General features: G+C 35.6%; 3 protein-coding genes across 3 annotated transcripts; 2 read left to right on the plus strand and 1 right to left on the minus strand.

The window, feature by feature from the left end:
- Positions 1-5,389: 5,389 nt before the first annotated feature.
- LOC118269009 (aly/REF export factor 2-like) lies at positions 5,390-7,031 on the minus strand. Its single transcript, XM_035583881.2, has one exon. The coding sequence runs from the start codon at positions 6,152-6,154 to the stop codon at positions 5,390-5,392; it is 765 nt and encodes a 254-aa protein (XP_035439774.2). The 5' UTR covers positions 6,155-7,031.
- A 3,122-nt stretch (positions 7,032-10,153) lies between these two features.
- On the plus strand, positions 10,154-11,997 carry LOC118269012 (protein IMPACT-like). Its single transcript, XM_050698455.1, has 6 exons — positions 10,154-10,180; positions 10,267-10,505; positions 10,607-10,725; positions 10,799-10,922; positions 11,034-11,240; positions 11,421-11,997. Exons 1-6 carry the CDS (start codon positions 10,154-10,156, stop codon positions 11,515-11,517), a joined length of 813 nt encoding a protein of 270 aa, XP_050554412.1. The 3' UTR covers positions 11,518-11,997.
- Positions 11,998-14,121: 2,124 nt separating this feature from the next.
- On the plus strand, positions 14,122-15,546 carry LOC118269011 (protein IMPACT-like). The gene is made up of 6 exons (XM_050698456.1): positions 14,122-14,148; positions 14,231-14,469; positions 14,582-14,700; positions 14,771-14,894; positions 15,010-15,216; positions 15,397-15,546. The coding sequence occupies exons 1-6, from the start codon at positions 14,122-14,124 to the stop codon at positions 15,491-15,493; spliced, it is 813 nt and encodes a 270-aa protein (XP_050554413.1). The 3' UTR covers positions 15,494-15,546.
- Positions 15,547-17,000: the final 1,454 nt, after the last annotated feature.

The following is a 17,000-nucleotide window of genomic DNA, read 5'->3' on the forward strand; positions in this document are numbered from 1 at the left end:
TATTATTATCTACATGCCCAAATACATTTAACTGAGGAGTATTTTTTTAGTTTTTTCTTGAAGTGGAATTTATTTGAAGGTGATTAATATCTTTGTTTCACTTGTATAGGTAGTACGTTTCAGAGGTAGGAATTAGGTAGAAACTGCTTACCTTTAAAAACGTCTGACCTAACTTTATTATTTGTTTTTGCGGCTCCAGCCATCCAGTGATGCAATAAGTTTAATGAACACAAGGCTACTATCTTAGACTTTATTAAAGAAATTTCGGCTTGCTAGGTGAAGATTTTCCCAACCTCTAGGATTCGGAAACTTATATAAGATATGCAGGCTTGGGATCAAGATGGTTATGGCTTTCGGCTAGTTATCTACAAATTTTTAGCGGTTGTTTGGGTGGCTTCGTACAGTATATTATGGTTTGATTCCACCCTGGACGGGGTCCATGACGTTTGTTAAGTGCCGCACACTATTTGTTTTTGTTTTTTGTGTCGTTTGTGTCGAATTTATATTGAGCCAATTGTAAACAAGATCAAAGCCATTTTATATACACATCATCACTCAGAGACCCCGAAACAACAATGTTGCGTGTATTTTCCGTTGATAAAAGAGTTAAGCTATTTATTAAACTAAAAAAGAGTGGGCCCGAGTACTGATGAGGAAATGCATTCCAACCTTCAACTTTCACCCTATAGGTAGTGCAAATAGTTCTCAAGTAACCCTTAAAAAATCAACGTATTAAATGTTTGGTTGTATTACCACATGTTATTCTCGTTTTTATTGTAATACTGCGATGAGTAAAGTTGAAAAAAACCACAATGCTTTACTTTTACCCATACTGCAGCCAAGAAAAGCTAGGGTTGTATAGAATTAAGTCTAATTAAAAACTAGATGTAATAATTACCTTTTAGTGGTCGTATGTAACTCTTTGACAAGTGCGAGTAGACACCAGTTGGTAAGCGATCTTACGCGCATCGTTGGATTATCTTAAAAATATTTCCTTTTTAAAATTAAAAACGATGAAAACAATGATTAAATTTCATCCAAGTTCCGTACTTCAATATTTATACTATGACTATTTGTACATGGCCTTGCTGGACTTTGTTCGAAAGTATCCTATTGATTTATTTGTTCATTAAACTAATTCTGTAATAATTCGTGCGTGTTAAAAGACGTACGTATATAGGCTTATCCCAAATAAATTACACATTTTACTTGATAATATGTGTGTATGTGTGAGGGGAAACTTAATGTTTTATTTAATAATTAAAAATATTGTTCTTACAGTTCAGTAATATTTATTTAAGATGACTATATACAATTTAAATAGGTCAATATTCAATAAAATATACATATTTGTTATAATACTTAATCTATTTACACATCTAAGAATTTACAAAAGCCATTTACACTTAGCTACAGATTATTTCAACTTAATTTACTTTTATACAAAAAAATATACATAATAATTATCTACATTAAACAATAAATTTAAAAAATACAAAATTAAATTTACTAAGTACAAAAGTAATTTACAAGAGAAAAACAATTTACTAAAGAGTCACTTAGGTTGCATTTACACAATGCCTCATTTCCTACGCTTCATTTCTTTGGCGTAAGCCATGTATGCGTCAAGATCAGCATCCAGTTGTTCTGCGGTGCGTGCAGAATGCTTTGCATCCTCTGCTCTAGTCCGTTTATTATCAGTACTGCCACAGTCTCCACTATTGCCACTGTACCCGCTGTCAACACTAACTGGACTTCTTTCTTCATTACTGAAGTTATCCGACGTCGCAAGAATTATATTTAAGGGCTTACCATCTAACGTTCTCCCGTGTAACTCTTCTATTGCTTTCAAGGCATCGGCTCTCTTCTCAAAAACCACGTCAGCGGTACCCTTGGATCTTCCAGTCTTATCCCAGTTTATAGTGGCACTTTTCAGAACTCCGAAGTCTTGGAACAACTCCTCCATATCTAAATTGTTAACTTCGAAGTCCAAATTAGACACGATTAACTTTGTTGGACCATTTGAGATAGACGGTGAGGCACTTTTTTGGATCTTCCTTTCAACTCGCGGCACGTGTGTTCCGTCTTTGGCAACGCGGTGTACTTCGCTCCTTGGGTAGTTGGATGGTCTCGGAGGTTTCGAGATATCGCCACGGTGTCCACCGCGCAATACTCTCTCCGTGCGGTCGTTTCTGTAGCTACCACCAGCTCGTCCACGGCTGCCACCAGATTTTCTTGTGGAATTGTTGTAACGCGCAGCAGTATACATTTGACTTCTGTAGACCATGTTGACGTTTAGAATATGGTAATTCTTCAAATTCAAATTGTAGACCGTGCACTGATAGGCGACTGCTCGTATCAACGATAAGGCAAACACTGACTGCTCCGTGAGTGCGGATTCATTTATACCTACTCCGACGAAGAAAAATTTGGAGTGGGGGTGCCATTGTTAAGCTTACACATTGTGGTAATTTATGAACTTCTTATCTTTGAATAACCGTTTCAAGTGAATTCTAATAAAATTATCTATACCTATTGTTTAGACGGGTTTTAATTCCCACGTTATCAAACATCCAACCCTCTATTGTTTAAGCACTGCTTTCGTTTTCTTAGTAAATAGTAATTATTATTATTATCGTGACTACCCACCCTTATACATAGATTACGTGAGGTGGTATTTTTGTGAATTCGAACGGTGTACATTGCAATAGAATTAGATATGGATGGGTAAATAAATGTTACATGTTAGAACGAGATATCATATAATTATGTAATTTATTTTAATAACACACAGCAATATTCTTTCTAGTCGTAGTATGGGGGATATAACCCACCAGCTATATAAGTACCTATACTGCTTAAGTTATTTATGTAGATAAAAAAATGCCGTAATGTGCCTACCCCTTTGGGGATAAAAGGCGTGACATAGCATTATTTCTAGTCGAAATTTACTAATATTTATTAATTAACTTGTAGATATGTCATACAGATGTGTAATAGTGACTTGTCCCCATACTTGTATTAAATAATCTAGATGTGGTATAACCCGTATTTTATAAATAGTATAACGTAATTGAAAAGATTAATATTTCGTATATTTTGCAGGGCTCCAGTCAACGGAATCAATCGTTTCTTACGTACTCGAGGTGTGGCCTGTAAGAGAATCTGCTGTCCAAGATTAAGCCTAAGTATTTTAAAAGGAATCATCTAATTAGTGGTTGGCCATCAACTTTCAGTAAAGGGCACATTATGTATGGAACATCCAAAGTAAATGAAATGTGTCATTTTTTTATACGACGACTATGGCAATAAATCACACGCCCCTCCTGATAGTAATTGGCTATAGTGGCCTATGAACGCCTGCAACACATGAGCCTTTCCGACCTTTGAAAAACCTATTTTCTACCTTCTTGAAGAACCTCATATTGTGAAGGCCTTAGAGAAAACTTAGGAAGAGAGTTCATTTTAGTTATAGTTTATACATAGTTTATCATCTGCGTATAAGGAGATGTATCCTACCAGCTATATATTGCTTATGTTATTTATGTAGATTAAGAAAATCGATGGTCCTAAGACCGATCCCTGCGGTACCCCGCTAGCCACTGTAGCAAGTGTTCATTTCTTTTGAGTCTGGTGTTTATTTTTTAGATAAGATTCAAATATTTTTTTCATTTTATATAAATTATAAAAATGTAGGCTTTCGAAGTGATTGTAATGTTTTCTTTTTGTGATATCGACGACTTATTGTATCAAAAGCTTTTTTAACTTCGAAAAAATAACATGTATTTAAGGGTTTTTGTTTCAAGATTGTTACTTAGTTATTTATTACAATAAAGCATGTAGAACATACAGTCTGTATGTACATGTGTATATAGGCATATACATTATGTACTTATGTGTGAGGGGAAACTCAATGTTTATAATACTAGAAATATTGTTCTTACAATTATGTTATTTAAGTTCATAATACTAATATACAAGTTGATACTTTAGATAGGACAATGTTTATAATGCTACATATTTGTATTTATAAGTTTAAAAAATAATTTAATATCATGTATAGTATATGTTACACTCAAAGATCGTAAACGCTCAGTGAGCGGAAAAATAGCTCACAACGCAGCTTCTATTCTACTCACCCATGAAACAATTTCACTTTCTACGCTTGGCTTCTTTAACAGAAGCCATATAAGCGTCTAGTTCTGCATCCAACTGTTCTGCCGTGAATATAGAACGCTTTCCATCCTCTGCTCCAGCCCGTTCATTGGGAGATTCACGTCTGCCTTTCTTTCTCTTTGCGTCACTTCTCCTTGCATTTCTCCCGTCAGATCCGCTACTCCCACTGTAATCACTGTCACCAAAAGCACTTTCTTTCTTCGTGTGTAAAAGGTTCAGAAGTCGAAAGTTCAATCTTCAGGGGTTTCCCATCAAAATTTCTCCCATTTAATTCTTTTAAAGCTTTTAAGGCATCGTCTCTCCTTTCATAAACCACATCTGCTGTTACGTTGGATCGTCCAGCTCTATCAGAGTTTATAGCTGCTCTTTGTAGAACACCGTAGTCTTCAAAGAGCTGTTGTATGTCTAAACTAGAAGCTTCGTAATCCAGATTAGAGACAAGTAGTTTCGTAGGACCACTTGTCGACTTTGATGATCTCGAGATCAGACGGCGAGGCAGTTTTGAGAGTCTTCCTTTCACACAATATGTCTTCTTTCAATTGCGGTTCCATCTTCGCTTCTTGTGAATTCTACGATTCGAATATTTCCACCGCGCAATACATCGGCTCGGTGTCCACCGTGCATTACGGTTTCCTTGCGGCCGTGCCTATAGCCGTCACCAGTTATTTTTATTTACATAATGTATACAATTAAAGTATATCGATTTTTAATTTCGTTCACATGTACAACATATGTACCGTATACATAATTAAAAGAGTTCATGAGATTTATTTTCAAACTAACAATATTTTATTCTTAACTAATTCAGTCAAGTCTTGGTCAATATACTACTACATTATATTTACAAATAAAATAGAAAACTTAAAAACTAAAAAATAAAAGAAAACTAAAACTTATTTACTATTTACAAGGCCATATTGTTTTCGCTCACTACATACATTTTTTACACTTAAAATTACTTAAATCTACATCAAACACAAAGCAAATAATATACAATAGGATAGAATTTAAACAAAATTTTTGTACACAAGCTATTTTTAGTAATACCTATATAAATTAATTTAAGTACAACACATGACGGTCTAATATTACAAATCTTAATTTTTAGCTAACTAATACTAATAAAAACAAATTACAATTTTAATATTCTAAGTTAACAAATATACATATTTAATCAAATCACTCTTGAAAGTTCCTCACTCACAAAACAGTCTCACTTTCTACGCTTGGCTTCTTTCACAGAAGCCATATAAGCGTCTAGTTCTGCATCCAACTGTTCTGCCGTGAATGCAGAACGCTTCGCATCCTCTGCTCCAGCCCGTTCATGATTACTATTGCGAGATTCACGTCTGTCTTTCTTTCTTTTTGCGTCACTTCTCCTTGCATTTCTCCCGTCTGATCCGCTACTCCCACTGTAATCACTGTCACCACTAAAAGCACTTCTCTCTTCGTGTGTAAACAGTTCTGAAGTCGAAATTTCGATCTTCAGGGGTTTCCCATCAAAATTTCTCCCTTGTAATTCTTTTAGTGCCTTTAAGGCATCGGCTCTCCTTTCAAAAACTACTTCTGCGGTTACGTTGGATCGTATAGCTCTTTCAGAACTTATAGCTGCTCTTTGTATCACTCCATACTCTTCAAATAGCTCTTGTATGTCTAAACTAGAAACTTCGTAATCCAGATTAGAGACAAGTAGCTTCGTAGGACCACTTGTCGACGCGAGATCAGACGGCGAGGCAGTTTTGGGAGTCTTCCTTTCACACAATATGTCTTCTTTCATATTGCGGTGCACTTCGCTTCTTGTGAACTTTGATGATCTCGATTTCTTTGATACATCGGCACGGTGTCCTCCACGCATTACGCTGTCCATGCGCTCGTGTCTGTAGACATCACCAGCTCCTCCACGCCTGCCACCAGATTTTCTTGGCATGTTGTATAGGTATTTACGCGCAGCAGTATACGTTTCGAATCCGTTAACCATGTTGAAATATGAATTAAAGTAATTGATATCAGAAACAGACTTGTAGACCGACCACTGATAGGCGACTGCTCGTATCAACGACAAGGCAAACACTGACTGCTCCGTGAATGCAGATTCACTAACCAACTTCGACGAAGAAAAATTTGGAGTGGGGGTGCCATTGTTTACACATTGTGGTAATTTATTAACTTCTTATCTTTGAATAACCGTTTCAAGTGAATTGTAATAAATTAATTATCAACGAAATCGTTATGTTATGGAAGCTTCGTTAAATAATTAGGTAATTTAAAAATTAGAGTTAATTAAATATTAATGGTAAAAGAAAGCCTATATTCTTCTACGTAGGTAAATGCACTAGGTTCAAATGATACTGTAAGTAAAAACATTCGATGTCGTAAAATCAAGTGGTAACTATTGTAGGATGGAAACAACTAGATCTCAAGCAGTATATTTATTTCAAGAAATTTGATGACGTGGTTGAAGTTAAAGAGGTAATAAACTTATTTTCGTATTCATCAATATATGGTTGAAATATATAATATCGCGCTACTTACTACAGGAGCTAAGCGTTGATGCGGAATGTTTCAAAAATGTTTTTTTTTTGTCGCGTGTAGGCTGACGTAACAAATGAATAAATTAAAACAGAAATGATTATTACATCGCATCCATATTTCAGGAGATGATTTAATAAATAAAATATTTACTTTATTTTTTAATTGTAAAAATATATTTACACTCAACGAAACTTGAAAAAAACCCCATGCTTTACTTGTCAGATAATCATTACCTTGGGATCGATAAACCTAAAACTCATGCGCTTATTGGTCGCCTACATTAACGTTATGTACGCCTATTGTTTAAACTTGGGTCTTATTTTACATGTTAACAAAGCATTCGCCCGCCATTGTTTAAGTTTTAACAGTTTTAGTTTTTCATGGTAATTTATTATTATTTATACGACTATACAAATATCTAAAGCACCGTCGAGATAGCAAAAAAAAATGTATGTTAGAGAGAGATAGATCGATACTCCTATCTATCTATTTATGTACATAGTACATATTAACCCGCTTAGCCCGCGACTGTGTCTGCGTGGATTATTGTATTAGGCATTTTTTTAAATCATTATGTAGGTTTGAACGCTAGTTTTATGTAGTAAAAATAAAGATTTTTCACAAGATTTTAGCTGATTCACCTAAATTCAGAGATTTATGCCGTAATTACTATGATTTTCTCATGTTAATTTACTAAAAGCAACTAGACCAAGCACAGTTTGTTTCATGTAAGTAATCAAAAAACCTTTGGGTACTGGATTCCGCTTCGTTCTAGGCGTACATGATGTTTTTAAAAAAGACATAGGTGAATCGAGGCTTCCTTTTATCATTTCAAGTGAGGCTGTGGGTACAAGCTAGTCATGTATACTTGATAAAAATTATGTGGTTTTAATGTAGTATTATTTTTACTTCATTCAAAACGTTAATCCTAATAATCACATAAACTCACAAACTTTAGCCCTTTTTGGCGTAATTATTTCTAGATTAAATTTTAATTATCTCTAAGCTATAAATTAGCTAATTATTTAGCGAAGCTCCCATAAGATAATGATTGCCTCGATACTTAATTTATTAGAATTCACTTGAAACGGTTATTCAAAGATAAGAAGTTCATAAATTACCACACTGTGTAAACAATGGCACCCCCACTCCAAACTCTTTCTTCGTCAGAGTTGGTTAGTGAATCTGCATTCACGGAGTAGTCAGTGTTTGCCTTGTCGTTGATACGAGCAGTCGCCTATCAGTGGTCGGTCTACAAGTCTGTTGCTGAGTGAGAGTCGCAGTGTTTTAATATTATCAAGAGTGAAGTGCACGTGATACTATTGTTTCAAGAGTATCATTTAAAACAAGTGAACTTTTCGGTTGTTGGAATTAGTCGACGCACGTTTGTAAAAAATAAAAATACCTTTATACAATATAACTATGGGTTACCAAATGGAAATGATTGTGGACCAAATCGCAAAATGCGTCCAAAATATTAGTAAAATTCAAAGCACTGAGGAAGAACTCAGACAGTCTGCTGAAAACATTAAAAGGATTGAGGAAATTGCGAAGAAAATCCTCAAGGCCACTAAGTCACGGCCCAACTTGAAATTTGGAGTCTCTGATGCAGACAAGGAACTGTGCAGAGAGTTCTTTGAGCGGCTCAAGTTACCAACGGCAGACATACAAGTTGAGGTTGTAGTTGCAGTGGCGACGGGTATCTCCGTTGCATTGCAACTATTCGACGACATATGAAATTAAATAGGAAACTTCTTATGTAATGTTTAAATATATGTATTGTATTGTATAAATTAATATTGTGTATGTTATAAGCTTAGTTGATATTTATGTATTATTTACCTAATGATTGATGTAGATATATTTTTGTAACCATAAGTATTTCGTGTTAGTTTTAAGATTAGTGTTGTTATAAATGTAAGTAAAATTAACAATGCTATTATTAAAAATGTATATTTTTTATCTTTGTACATTTTATAGTATAAATGGTGGATACTTTTTAAGTGTAAACTTGAATTAGTAATTAAAAAATACCTCTTAAAAACAAAAGGTGATTTATTTTTTCCCACACATAAAAAAACACAATCTCTGCCCTTATCTCTTGGGAGTAGTAAGAAACTACAGAGTGGTAAATAATAACGACTGGTGGTAACCAAAGAAGTCGTGGAGAGGAAAGCTAGGTATTTTAAGGCGAGGTTTCTACCTTAATCCATCCTTTCAACATCCCCAAATGTTTTGACATACAGGCCTTAAAATGGCAAACAGCAAAAAATAAAAATAGGCGTGTACGAGCGTAGGTTACTTTACCACTTAATCAATTTGGGCGAGATGTCCTACAAATAAATATAGAATAGTTCTTATCGTGGAAATTCCACAAGAACAAAGCATTTCAGGTTTCAAACCCGCACCCTCCTGAATAAGAAGCGTCTTAAACCTCCGAGCCACCACGACAAAGCAAAAATCTTCATCATCAACAGCCTGTAAGTGGCCACTGCTGACCAAAGGCCTCTTCTCGCACTCGAGAGCTGAAATCGGTATTTGGTAGAGATAGCTTTTGTTGTCCATATAAAGGGAAAATCGAAACAAATAAAATCTAGAACATCTGGTGATCCTGATGAGGAAACGCAAGAACCTAATCATACTGTTAGAGGTATCAATATACTGGCTTTACAACACATAGTCAGTGTATTGGGTCTCAGCTTTTGGTCTAATGTGACTTAATTAAAATTAAATGAAATCGACTGACGAAGATATTCTTTTATTTGTGACAAAGTTTGGCATTACATCTATTTATTTTGTCAATAAAGATTGGATTTGAAAACATAAACTATTGCGTGGAAACTAAAATAACCATACAAACAAAAATAAAATACAGGCAAAGTATATAAAAAGACAGGCAAAGCACCAGGACTCGATCTAATTACAGCAGAAATGCTACAAACTGTTCTGTCACCTCTTATTAAGAATATTTCGACCCAGGAAGAGCTACTTCTACGCAGCTGAGACCGGTTTGGCAGTCACGGAAACTGTCCCTAAAGATTAAACCCAAATCTTCGGGTTCAATGTAAAATCTGTACTGTTTTACGAACGCGTTGACAGACGAGTGGGATTACTTATTGGAAGACCTACTTGACAATCACGCAAAACACCACGTGTGAATGATCATTCGAAATTCCATTTCTCATAAATTTTCTCGATATTTTAATTGTCCTCATTAGTAATTGTCCCAATTTCTAAAGATATTTAATTTGTTAAATACTACAATAAGCTTAACGATAGTTCTCCAAACTCTTTGCTCGTTAAATTGTACAGTAGTATATATAGTCGTAACTCATAGTTGATCCACACAGTCGTCTGTTGGTGGTCAGTCTTTGCTATCGAGTCTCTCTTGTTGAGTGAGCGAGTGCATATTCGTGATATTTCTTTCTTCAGTTTTTACATCGTCATGGAAAACATTAATTTGTTAAAACAGGTGAGTTTCGCAAACTGTAAACCAAACTAAAATTGTACATTTTCCAACCGTACTATTTATTTACTCCATTTTCTCTTCTGTATTAGGGAGAAGAAAGAGAAGCGTTAGCTTCAATTTATGAAAAGGAGTTTCAAGGAGACAGCAGCAGTGGTACTGGGAGTTCCTACTGTATTAAGATAACAGAGAGAAACAACGAAGCCGTCATACATGTGACAATGCCCCGAGACTACCCCTCGGAGTCGCCGCCTGTCTATGAACTATCTGCTCCGTGGATGGACAGGAAAACCAAGGAGAGACTCCACCGCTCCTTGCACCAAATATACAAGTGAGTATATATTTGAAGTAGCTATTGCACTAATCCAAAACTTGAGTATTTTAGTGATTGTCACTAACAATTTATTTAATGTCCTATAATATATTTTTCAGCAAGCACAAAGGTGAAATTATAGTGTTCCGGTGGGTCGAAGAGATCCGCAACTTTTTGTTTTCCGTCGAGCCCAGACAAGTGCGAAACAAGAAAACAGAGAGAAAGAAAGTTAAATCTCGTCCCGATGAATATACAAAGGCGGTAAGATATTGTAGTACCTGCAGTGTTTGTTGTATTGTTAGAGAAGTGAGTGACTAATGGTTTGTGCGATTTGCAGGCAGCGTGTCCAGACATCACCCACGGAGAGGTTATTACAGATAGGAAAAGTAGCTTCCAAGGACACGCAGCTCGAGTTGGTTCTGTAGATGATGTCAAGTAAGTAGAGAAGTACCTAGTCGCACCGCTTGTCTAATCCATAACGTCAATTCAAAAAGTGACGATTTAAACACGTCGTTGAATATGTTTAACCAAACCATTTATTTTTAGGGCTGTGTTGACCAAACTAAAAATGCACCGGAAGATTGTAAACGCGAAGCACAACATGGTGGCGTACCGCATAGAACACAGAACAGCCAAAGGTGTGGAAATAGTGCAGGGGTACGATGAAGACGGCGAGGCGCACGCCGGCGGCAGGTTGTTGCACCTCTTGCAGACCAACAACTGCCTGAATACTGCGGTGGTAGTGACGCGCTGGTGAGTCTCTGTTTTACTGTTTTATGTTCTTCTTTCGGTTTGTTACTCAATGAAGTAGAGAATTTATATTATAATGCGTTGACTGAATGTTCTCGGCACACGTATATGTACCTAGTTGAAGTGAGTTTATTGACTCGATGGTTTGTTCCTGTTTTATTAAGTTGCTCGTCCTTGTTCCAGGTTCGGTGGCATACAAATAGGTGGCGACAGGTTCCGACACATCACCAACGTGGCGAAGCAAGCTATACAACAAGCGGGGCTGCTTAACAAAACTTGATACAAATAAATAAAATATAAATTTTGTACAAAAGTATTTGATTTAATGTTACGGTATATCCTATGTTACTTTCATTCAGGAATAATTGCTTTACCACATCGACGTGATTAAATAAATGACTAATTCGAATAAATAAGGTCAATGATCTATGATTTACTTAAATGCATACATATTTAGGCCTAGTTGCTCCAGCATAACAACTTCCATTTATTCCCATTTTCTCCTACTGACTAAATAAAATTCTGAGATGTTTGCCAGAATTAACCTAATTTCCTTAAATTAATTAAATGAAATGAAACTGGTATATAAACAGTTTATTCTTATAACTAATCAAAAAGCTAACGCTACTTGACTCAGCTTTGTTATAGGTGTACATTATGATTTTTTAAATAACACATAAATTACCACAGGCTTGAGCTCAAAAATGGCACCCCCACCCCAAACTCTTTCTTCGCCAGAGTTGGTTAGTGCATCTGCATTCACGGAGTAGTCAGTGTTTGCCTTGTCGTTGATACGAGCAGTCGCCTATCAGTGGTCGGTCTACAAGTCTGTTGCCGAGTGAGAGTCGCAGTATTTTAATATTATAAAGAGTGAAGTGCAAGTGATACTGTTGTTTCAGGAGTATCATTTAAAACAAGTGAACTTTTCGGTTGTTGTAGTCGACGCATCTTTGTACAAAATATAAAAACCTTTAAACAATATAACTATGGGTTACCAAATGGAAATGATTGTGGACCAAATCGCAAAATGCGTCCAAAACAATAATGAAATTAAAAGCACCGAGGAAGAACTAAGACAGTCCGCCGCAAATATTAAACGGGTTGAGGTAATTGCAGAGACAATCCTCAAAGCCACTAAGTCACAGCCCAACTTGAGCTTTGGAGTCTCTGATGCAGACAAGGAACTGTGCAGAGAATTCTTTGAGCGGCTCAAGTTACCGACGGCAGACATACAAGTTGAGGTTGTAGTAGCGGTGGCGACGGGTATCTCCGTTGCATTGCAACTATTTGAAGAGATATAAAATGATATTGATATAGAAAACTTATTTATGTATTATTTAAATATAATTATGTATTGTATAAATTAATATTGTGTATTTTAAGATTAGTCTAATTAGTTGATATGTATTATTTACCTAATGATTGATGTAGATATATTTTTGTAACCATAAGTATTTCGTGTTAGTTTTAAGATTAGTGTAAGTAGTTATAAATGTAAGTAAAATACAAAATGTTAATATTAAATATTATGTATTTTTTTATATCCATTTATATTTTATACTTTAAATTGTGGATACTTTTTAAGAGTAAAAAGTAAGTGTAAAAATATAACTAGAATTAGTCAATAAAAAATACCTCTTAAAAACAAAAAGTGATTTATTTTCTTTCACACATTCTTTTCCATGACATAAAACAAGCTCACGACTTTGTCTTGATTTTATACAAAGATTGTTTGAGACTCGATAAAAGCATAGAGTGATTTTTATCCTGAAAAATCCACGAGACCAGGAACAAAGAATTTCAGGTTTCAAACCCGCAGCCTCCTGAATAAGAAGCGTCTTAAATTTTCTATAGAAATCGAGCCACCACGACAAGGCAAAAAACTTCTGACCCTGCTGACCAAAGGCCTTTTCTCGCTCTCGAGAGCTGAAATTCGGTATTTGGTAGAGATAAGGTTTATTGTCATATGAAGAGAAAATCGAAGCAAAGATAAATTGTAAATCTAGAACATCTGGTGATCCTGATGAGGAAACGCAAGAACCCAACCAAACTGTTAGAGGTATCAACCATACCGGCTTTACAACACAGTCATATTCAGCGTAGTTGGTCTCAGCTTTTGGTCTCATGTAACTTGATTTAAATTAAATGAAATCGAATTACGAAGATATTCTTTTATCCATGGCAAAGTTTGACATTACATGTATTTATTTTGTCAATGAATATTGGATTTGAAAACATAAACTATAGCGTGGAAACTAAAATACCTATACAAACAAAAATAAAAACACAGGCAAAGCATATAAAAAGACAGGCAAAGCACCAGGACTCGATCTAATTACAGCGGGAATGCTACAAACTGTTCTCTGACGCCTCTTATTAAGAATATTTCGACCCAGGAAGAGTTACTTTCGCGCAGCTGAGACCAGTTTGGCAGTCACGGAAACTGACCCTAAAGATTAATTTTTGGGGTCTTTAGTCAGCCCAAATCTTCGGGTCCAATGTAATTTATGTACTACTTTACGAACGCGCTGACAGACGCTTGAAACTACATATTGGAAGACCTACTTGACGAGCACACGAATTACCAATATAGTGAATGATCCTTCGAAATGATTTTTCGTAAGTATTTTAGATTTGTAAATGACCTCATTAGGAATTGACCCATTTCTAAAGATATTTAATTTTGTAAAATACTACAATAAGCTTAACGACGGTACTCCAAACTCTTTGCTCATTAATGTGTACCGTAGTATATGTATATAGTCGTAACTCATCGTTGATCCACACAGTCGTCCGTCGGTGGTCAGTCTTTGCTATCGAGTCTCTCTTGCTGAGTGAGCGAGTGCATATTTCTGACATTTCTTACTTTAATTGTACCATCGTCATGGAAAACATTAATTTGTTAAAACAGGTGAGTTTCGCAAACTGTAAACCAAACTAAAATTGTACATTTTTCCAAGCGTACTATTTATTTATTCAATTTTTTTTATTAGGGAGAAGAAAGAGAAGCGTTAGCTTCAATTTATGAAAAGGAGTTTCAAGCAGACAGCAGCAGTGGTACTGGGAGTTCCTACTGTATTAAGGTAACAGAGAGAAATAACGAAGTCGTCATACATCTGACAATGCCCCGAGACTACCCCTCGGAGTCGCCGCCTGTCTATGTACTATCTGCTCCGTGGATGGACAGGAAAACCAAGGAGAGACTCCACCGCTCCTTGGACCAAATATACAAGTGAGTATATATTTGAAGTAGCTATTGCACTAATCCAAAACTTGAGTTGCCATAGTAGCATTTAGTGATTCTCATCTACATTTTATTTAATGTCCTATACCATATTTTTCAGGAAGCATAAAGGTGAAATTATAGTGTTCCGGTGGGTCGAAGAGATCCGCAACTTCTTGTTTTCCGTCGAGTCCAGACAAGAGCGAAACAAGAGAACAGAGAGAAAGAAAGTCAAATCTCGTCCCGATGAATATACAAAGGCGGTAAGATATTTTAGTACCAGTGTTTGTTATATTGTTAGAGAAGTGAGTGACTAATGGTTTGTGCGATTTGCAGGCAGAGTGTCCAGACATCACCCACGGAGAGGTTATAACAGATAGGAAAAGTAGCTTCCAAGGACACGCAGCTCGAGTTGGTTCTGTAGATGATGTCAAGTAAGTACAGAAGTATCTAGTTAAACCGCTTGTCTAATTCATAACGTCAGTTCAATTCCAATTTTCAGATATAAATACGTCATTGAATTTGTTTAACCAAACCATTTATTTTCAGAACTGTGTTGACCAAACTAAAATTGCATCGGAAGATTGTAAACGCGAAGCACAACATGGTGGCGTACCGCATAGAACACAGAACAGCCAAAGGTGTGGAAATAGTGCAGGGGTACGATGAAGACGGCGAGGCGCACGCCGGCGGCAGGTTGTTGCACCTCTTGCAGACCAACAACTGCCTGAATACTGCGGTGGTAGTGACGCGCTGGTGAGTCTCTGTTTTACTGTTTTATGTTCTTCTTTCGGTTTGTTACTCAATGAAGTAAAGAATTTATATTATAATGCGTTGACTGAATGTTCTCGGCCCACGTATATGTACCTAGTTGAAGTGAGTTTATTGACTCGATGGTTTGTTCCTGTTTTATTAAGTTGCTCGTCCTTGTTCCAGGTTCGGCGGCATACAAATAGGTGGCGACAGGTTCCGACACATCACCAACGCGGCGAAGCAAGCTATACAACAAGCGGGGCTGCTCAACAAAACTTGATATAAATAAATAAATTATTGTTCTTGTATAAAAGTATTTGATTTAATGTTACAGTATATTGCTATGTTACTTTCGTTGAGGAATAATTGCTTTATCACATCAACGAGATTAAATAAATGACTAATTCGAATAAATAAGGTCAATGGTCCATGATTTTCCTAAATGCAAGTTGCTCCAGCATAACAACTTCCATATTTTATTCCCATTTTCTGCTATTGACTAACTAAAATCCTGAGATTTTTGCCTTAATTAACCTAATTTTCTTAAATTAATTAATTAAAATCAAACTGGTCTAGGAACACTTTATTCCAGTAACTAATCAAAAAGCTAACGGTACTTGACTCCGCTTCGTTATAGGTGTACATAATGATTTTTTAAATAACACGTAAATTACCACAGGCTTGAGCTCAAAAATGGCACCCCCACTCCAAACTCTTTCTTCGTCAGAGTTGGTTAGTGCATCTGCATTCACGGAGCAGTCAGTGTTTGCCTTGTCGTTGATACGAGCAGTCGCCTATCAGTGGTCGGTCTACAAGTCTGTTGCTGAGTGAGAGTCGCAGTGTTTTAATATTATCAAGAGTGAAGTGCACGTGATACTATTGTTTCAAGAGTATCATTTAAAACAAGTGAACTTTTCGGTTGTTGGAATTAGTCGACGTACATTTGTTTAAAATATAAAAACCTTTGTACAATACTATTAATATGGGTTACCAAATGGAAAATATTGTGGACCAAATCGCAAAATGCGTCCAGAAAAATTGTAAAATTGAAAGTACTGAGGAAGAACTCAGTCAGTCCGCCGCAAACATTAAACGAGTTGAGGAAATTGCAGAGACAATCCTCAAAGCCACTAAATCACGGCCCAACTTGAAGTTTGGAGTCTCTGATGCAGACAAGGAACTGTGCAGAGAGTTCTTTGAGCGGCTCAAGTTACCGACGGCAGACATACAAGTTGAGGTTGTAGTAGCAGTGGCGAGAGGTATCTCTGTTGCATTGCAACTGTTCGAAGACTTATAAAATTAAATAGGAAATTTATTTATGTAACGATTAAATTTAATTATTGTATAAATAAATGTATATATTATTGTGTATTATTATATATTCTATTATTGTATAAATTCATATTGTATATTATCTAAGATTAGACTAATTATAATTGATATGTATTATTTACCTAATGATTGATGTAGATATATTTTTAGTAACCATAAGTTTTTAGTTAGATTTAAGATTAGTGTAAGTAAAATAAAAAATGCTATTATTAAAAATGTATTTTTTTTATATCTGTTTTCGTTTCCTAGTTTTAGTTGTGAATCGAATTTTTTAATAAAATTAATTCATAAAAATAAAAGGTGATTTATTTTCTTTCACACATTCTTTTCCATGACATAAAACACAAGCTCATGCCTTTAACTTAATTTTAAGAACAAAGATTGTTTGAAACTCGATAAAAGCATACAGTAATTTTTGTCCTGAAAATTCCACGTTAACGGGAACAAAGCATTTC

This window comes from Spodoptera frugiperda, chromosome 14 (assembly GCF_023101765.2).
Source record: "Spodoptera frugiperda isolate SF20-4 chromosome 14, AGI-APGP_CSIRO_Sfru_2.0, whole genome shotgun sequence".
Taxonomy (NCBI): domain Eukaryota; kingdom Metazoa; phylum Arthropoda; class Insecta; order Lepidoptera; family Noctuidae; genus Spodoptera; species Spodoptera frugiperda.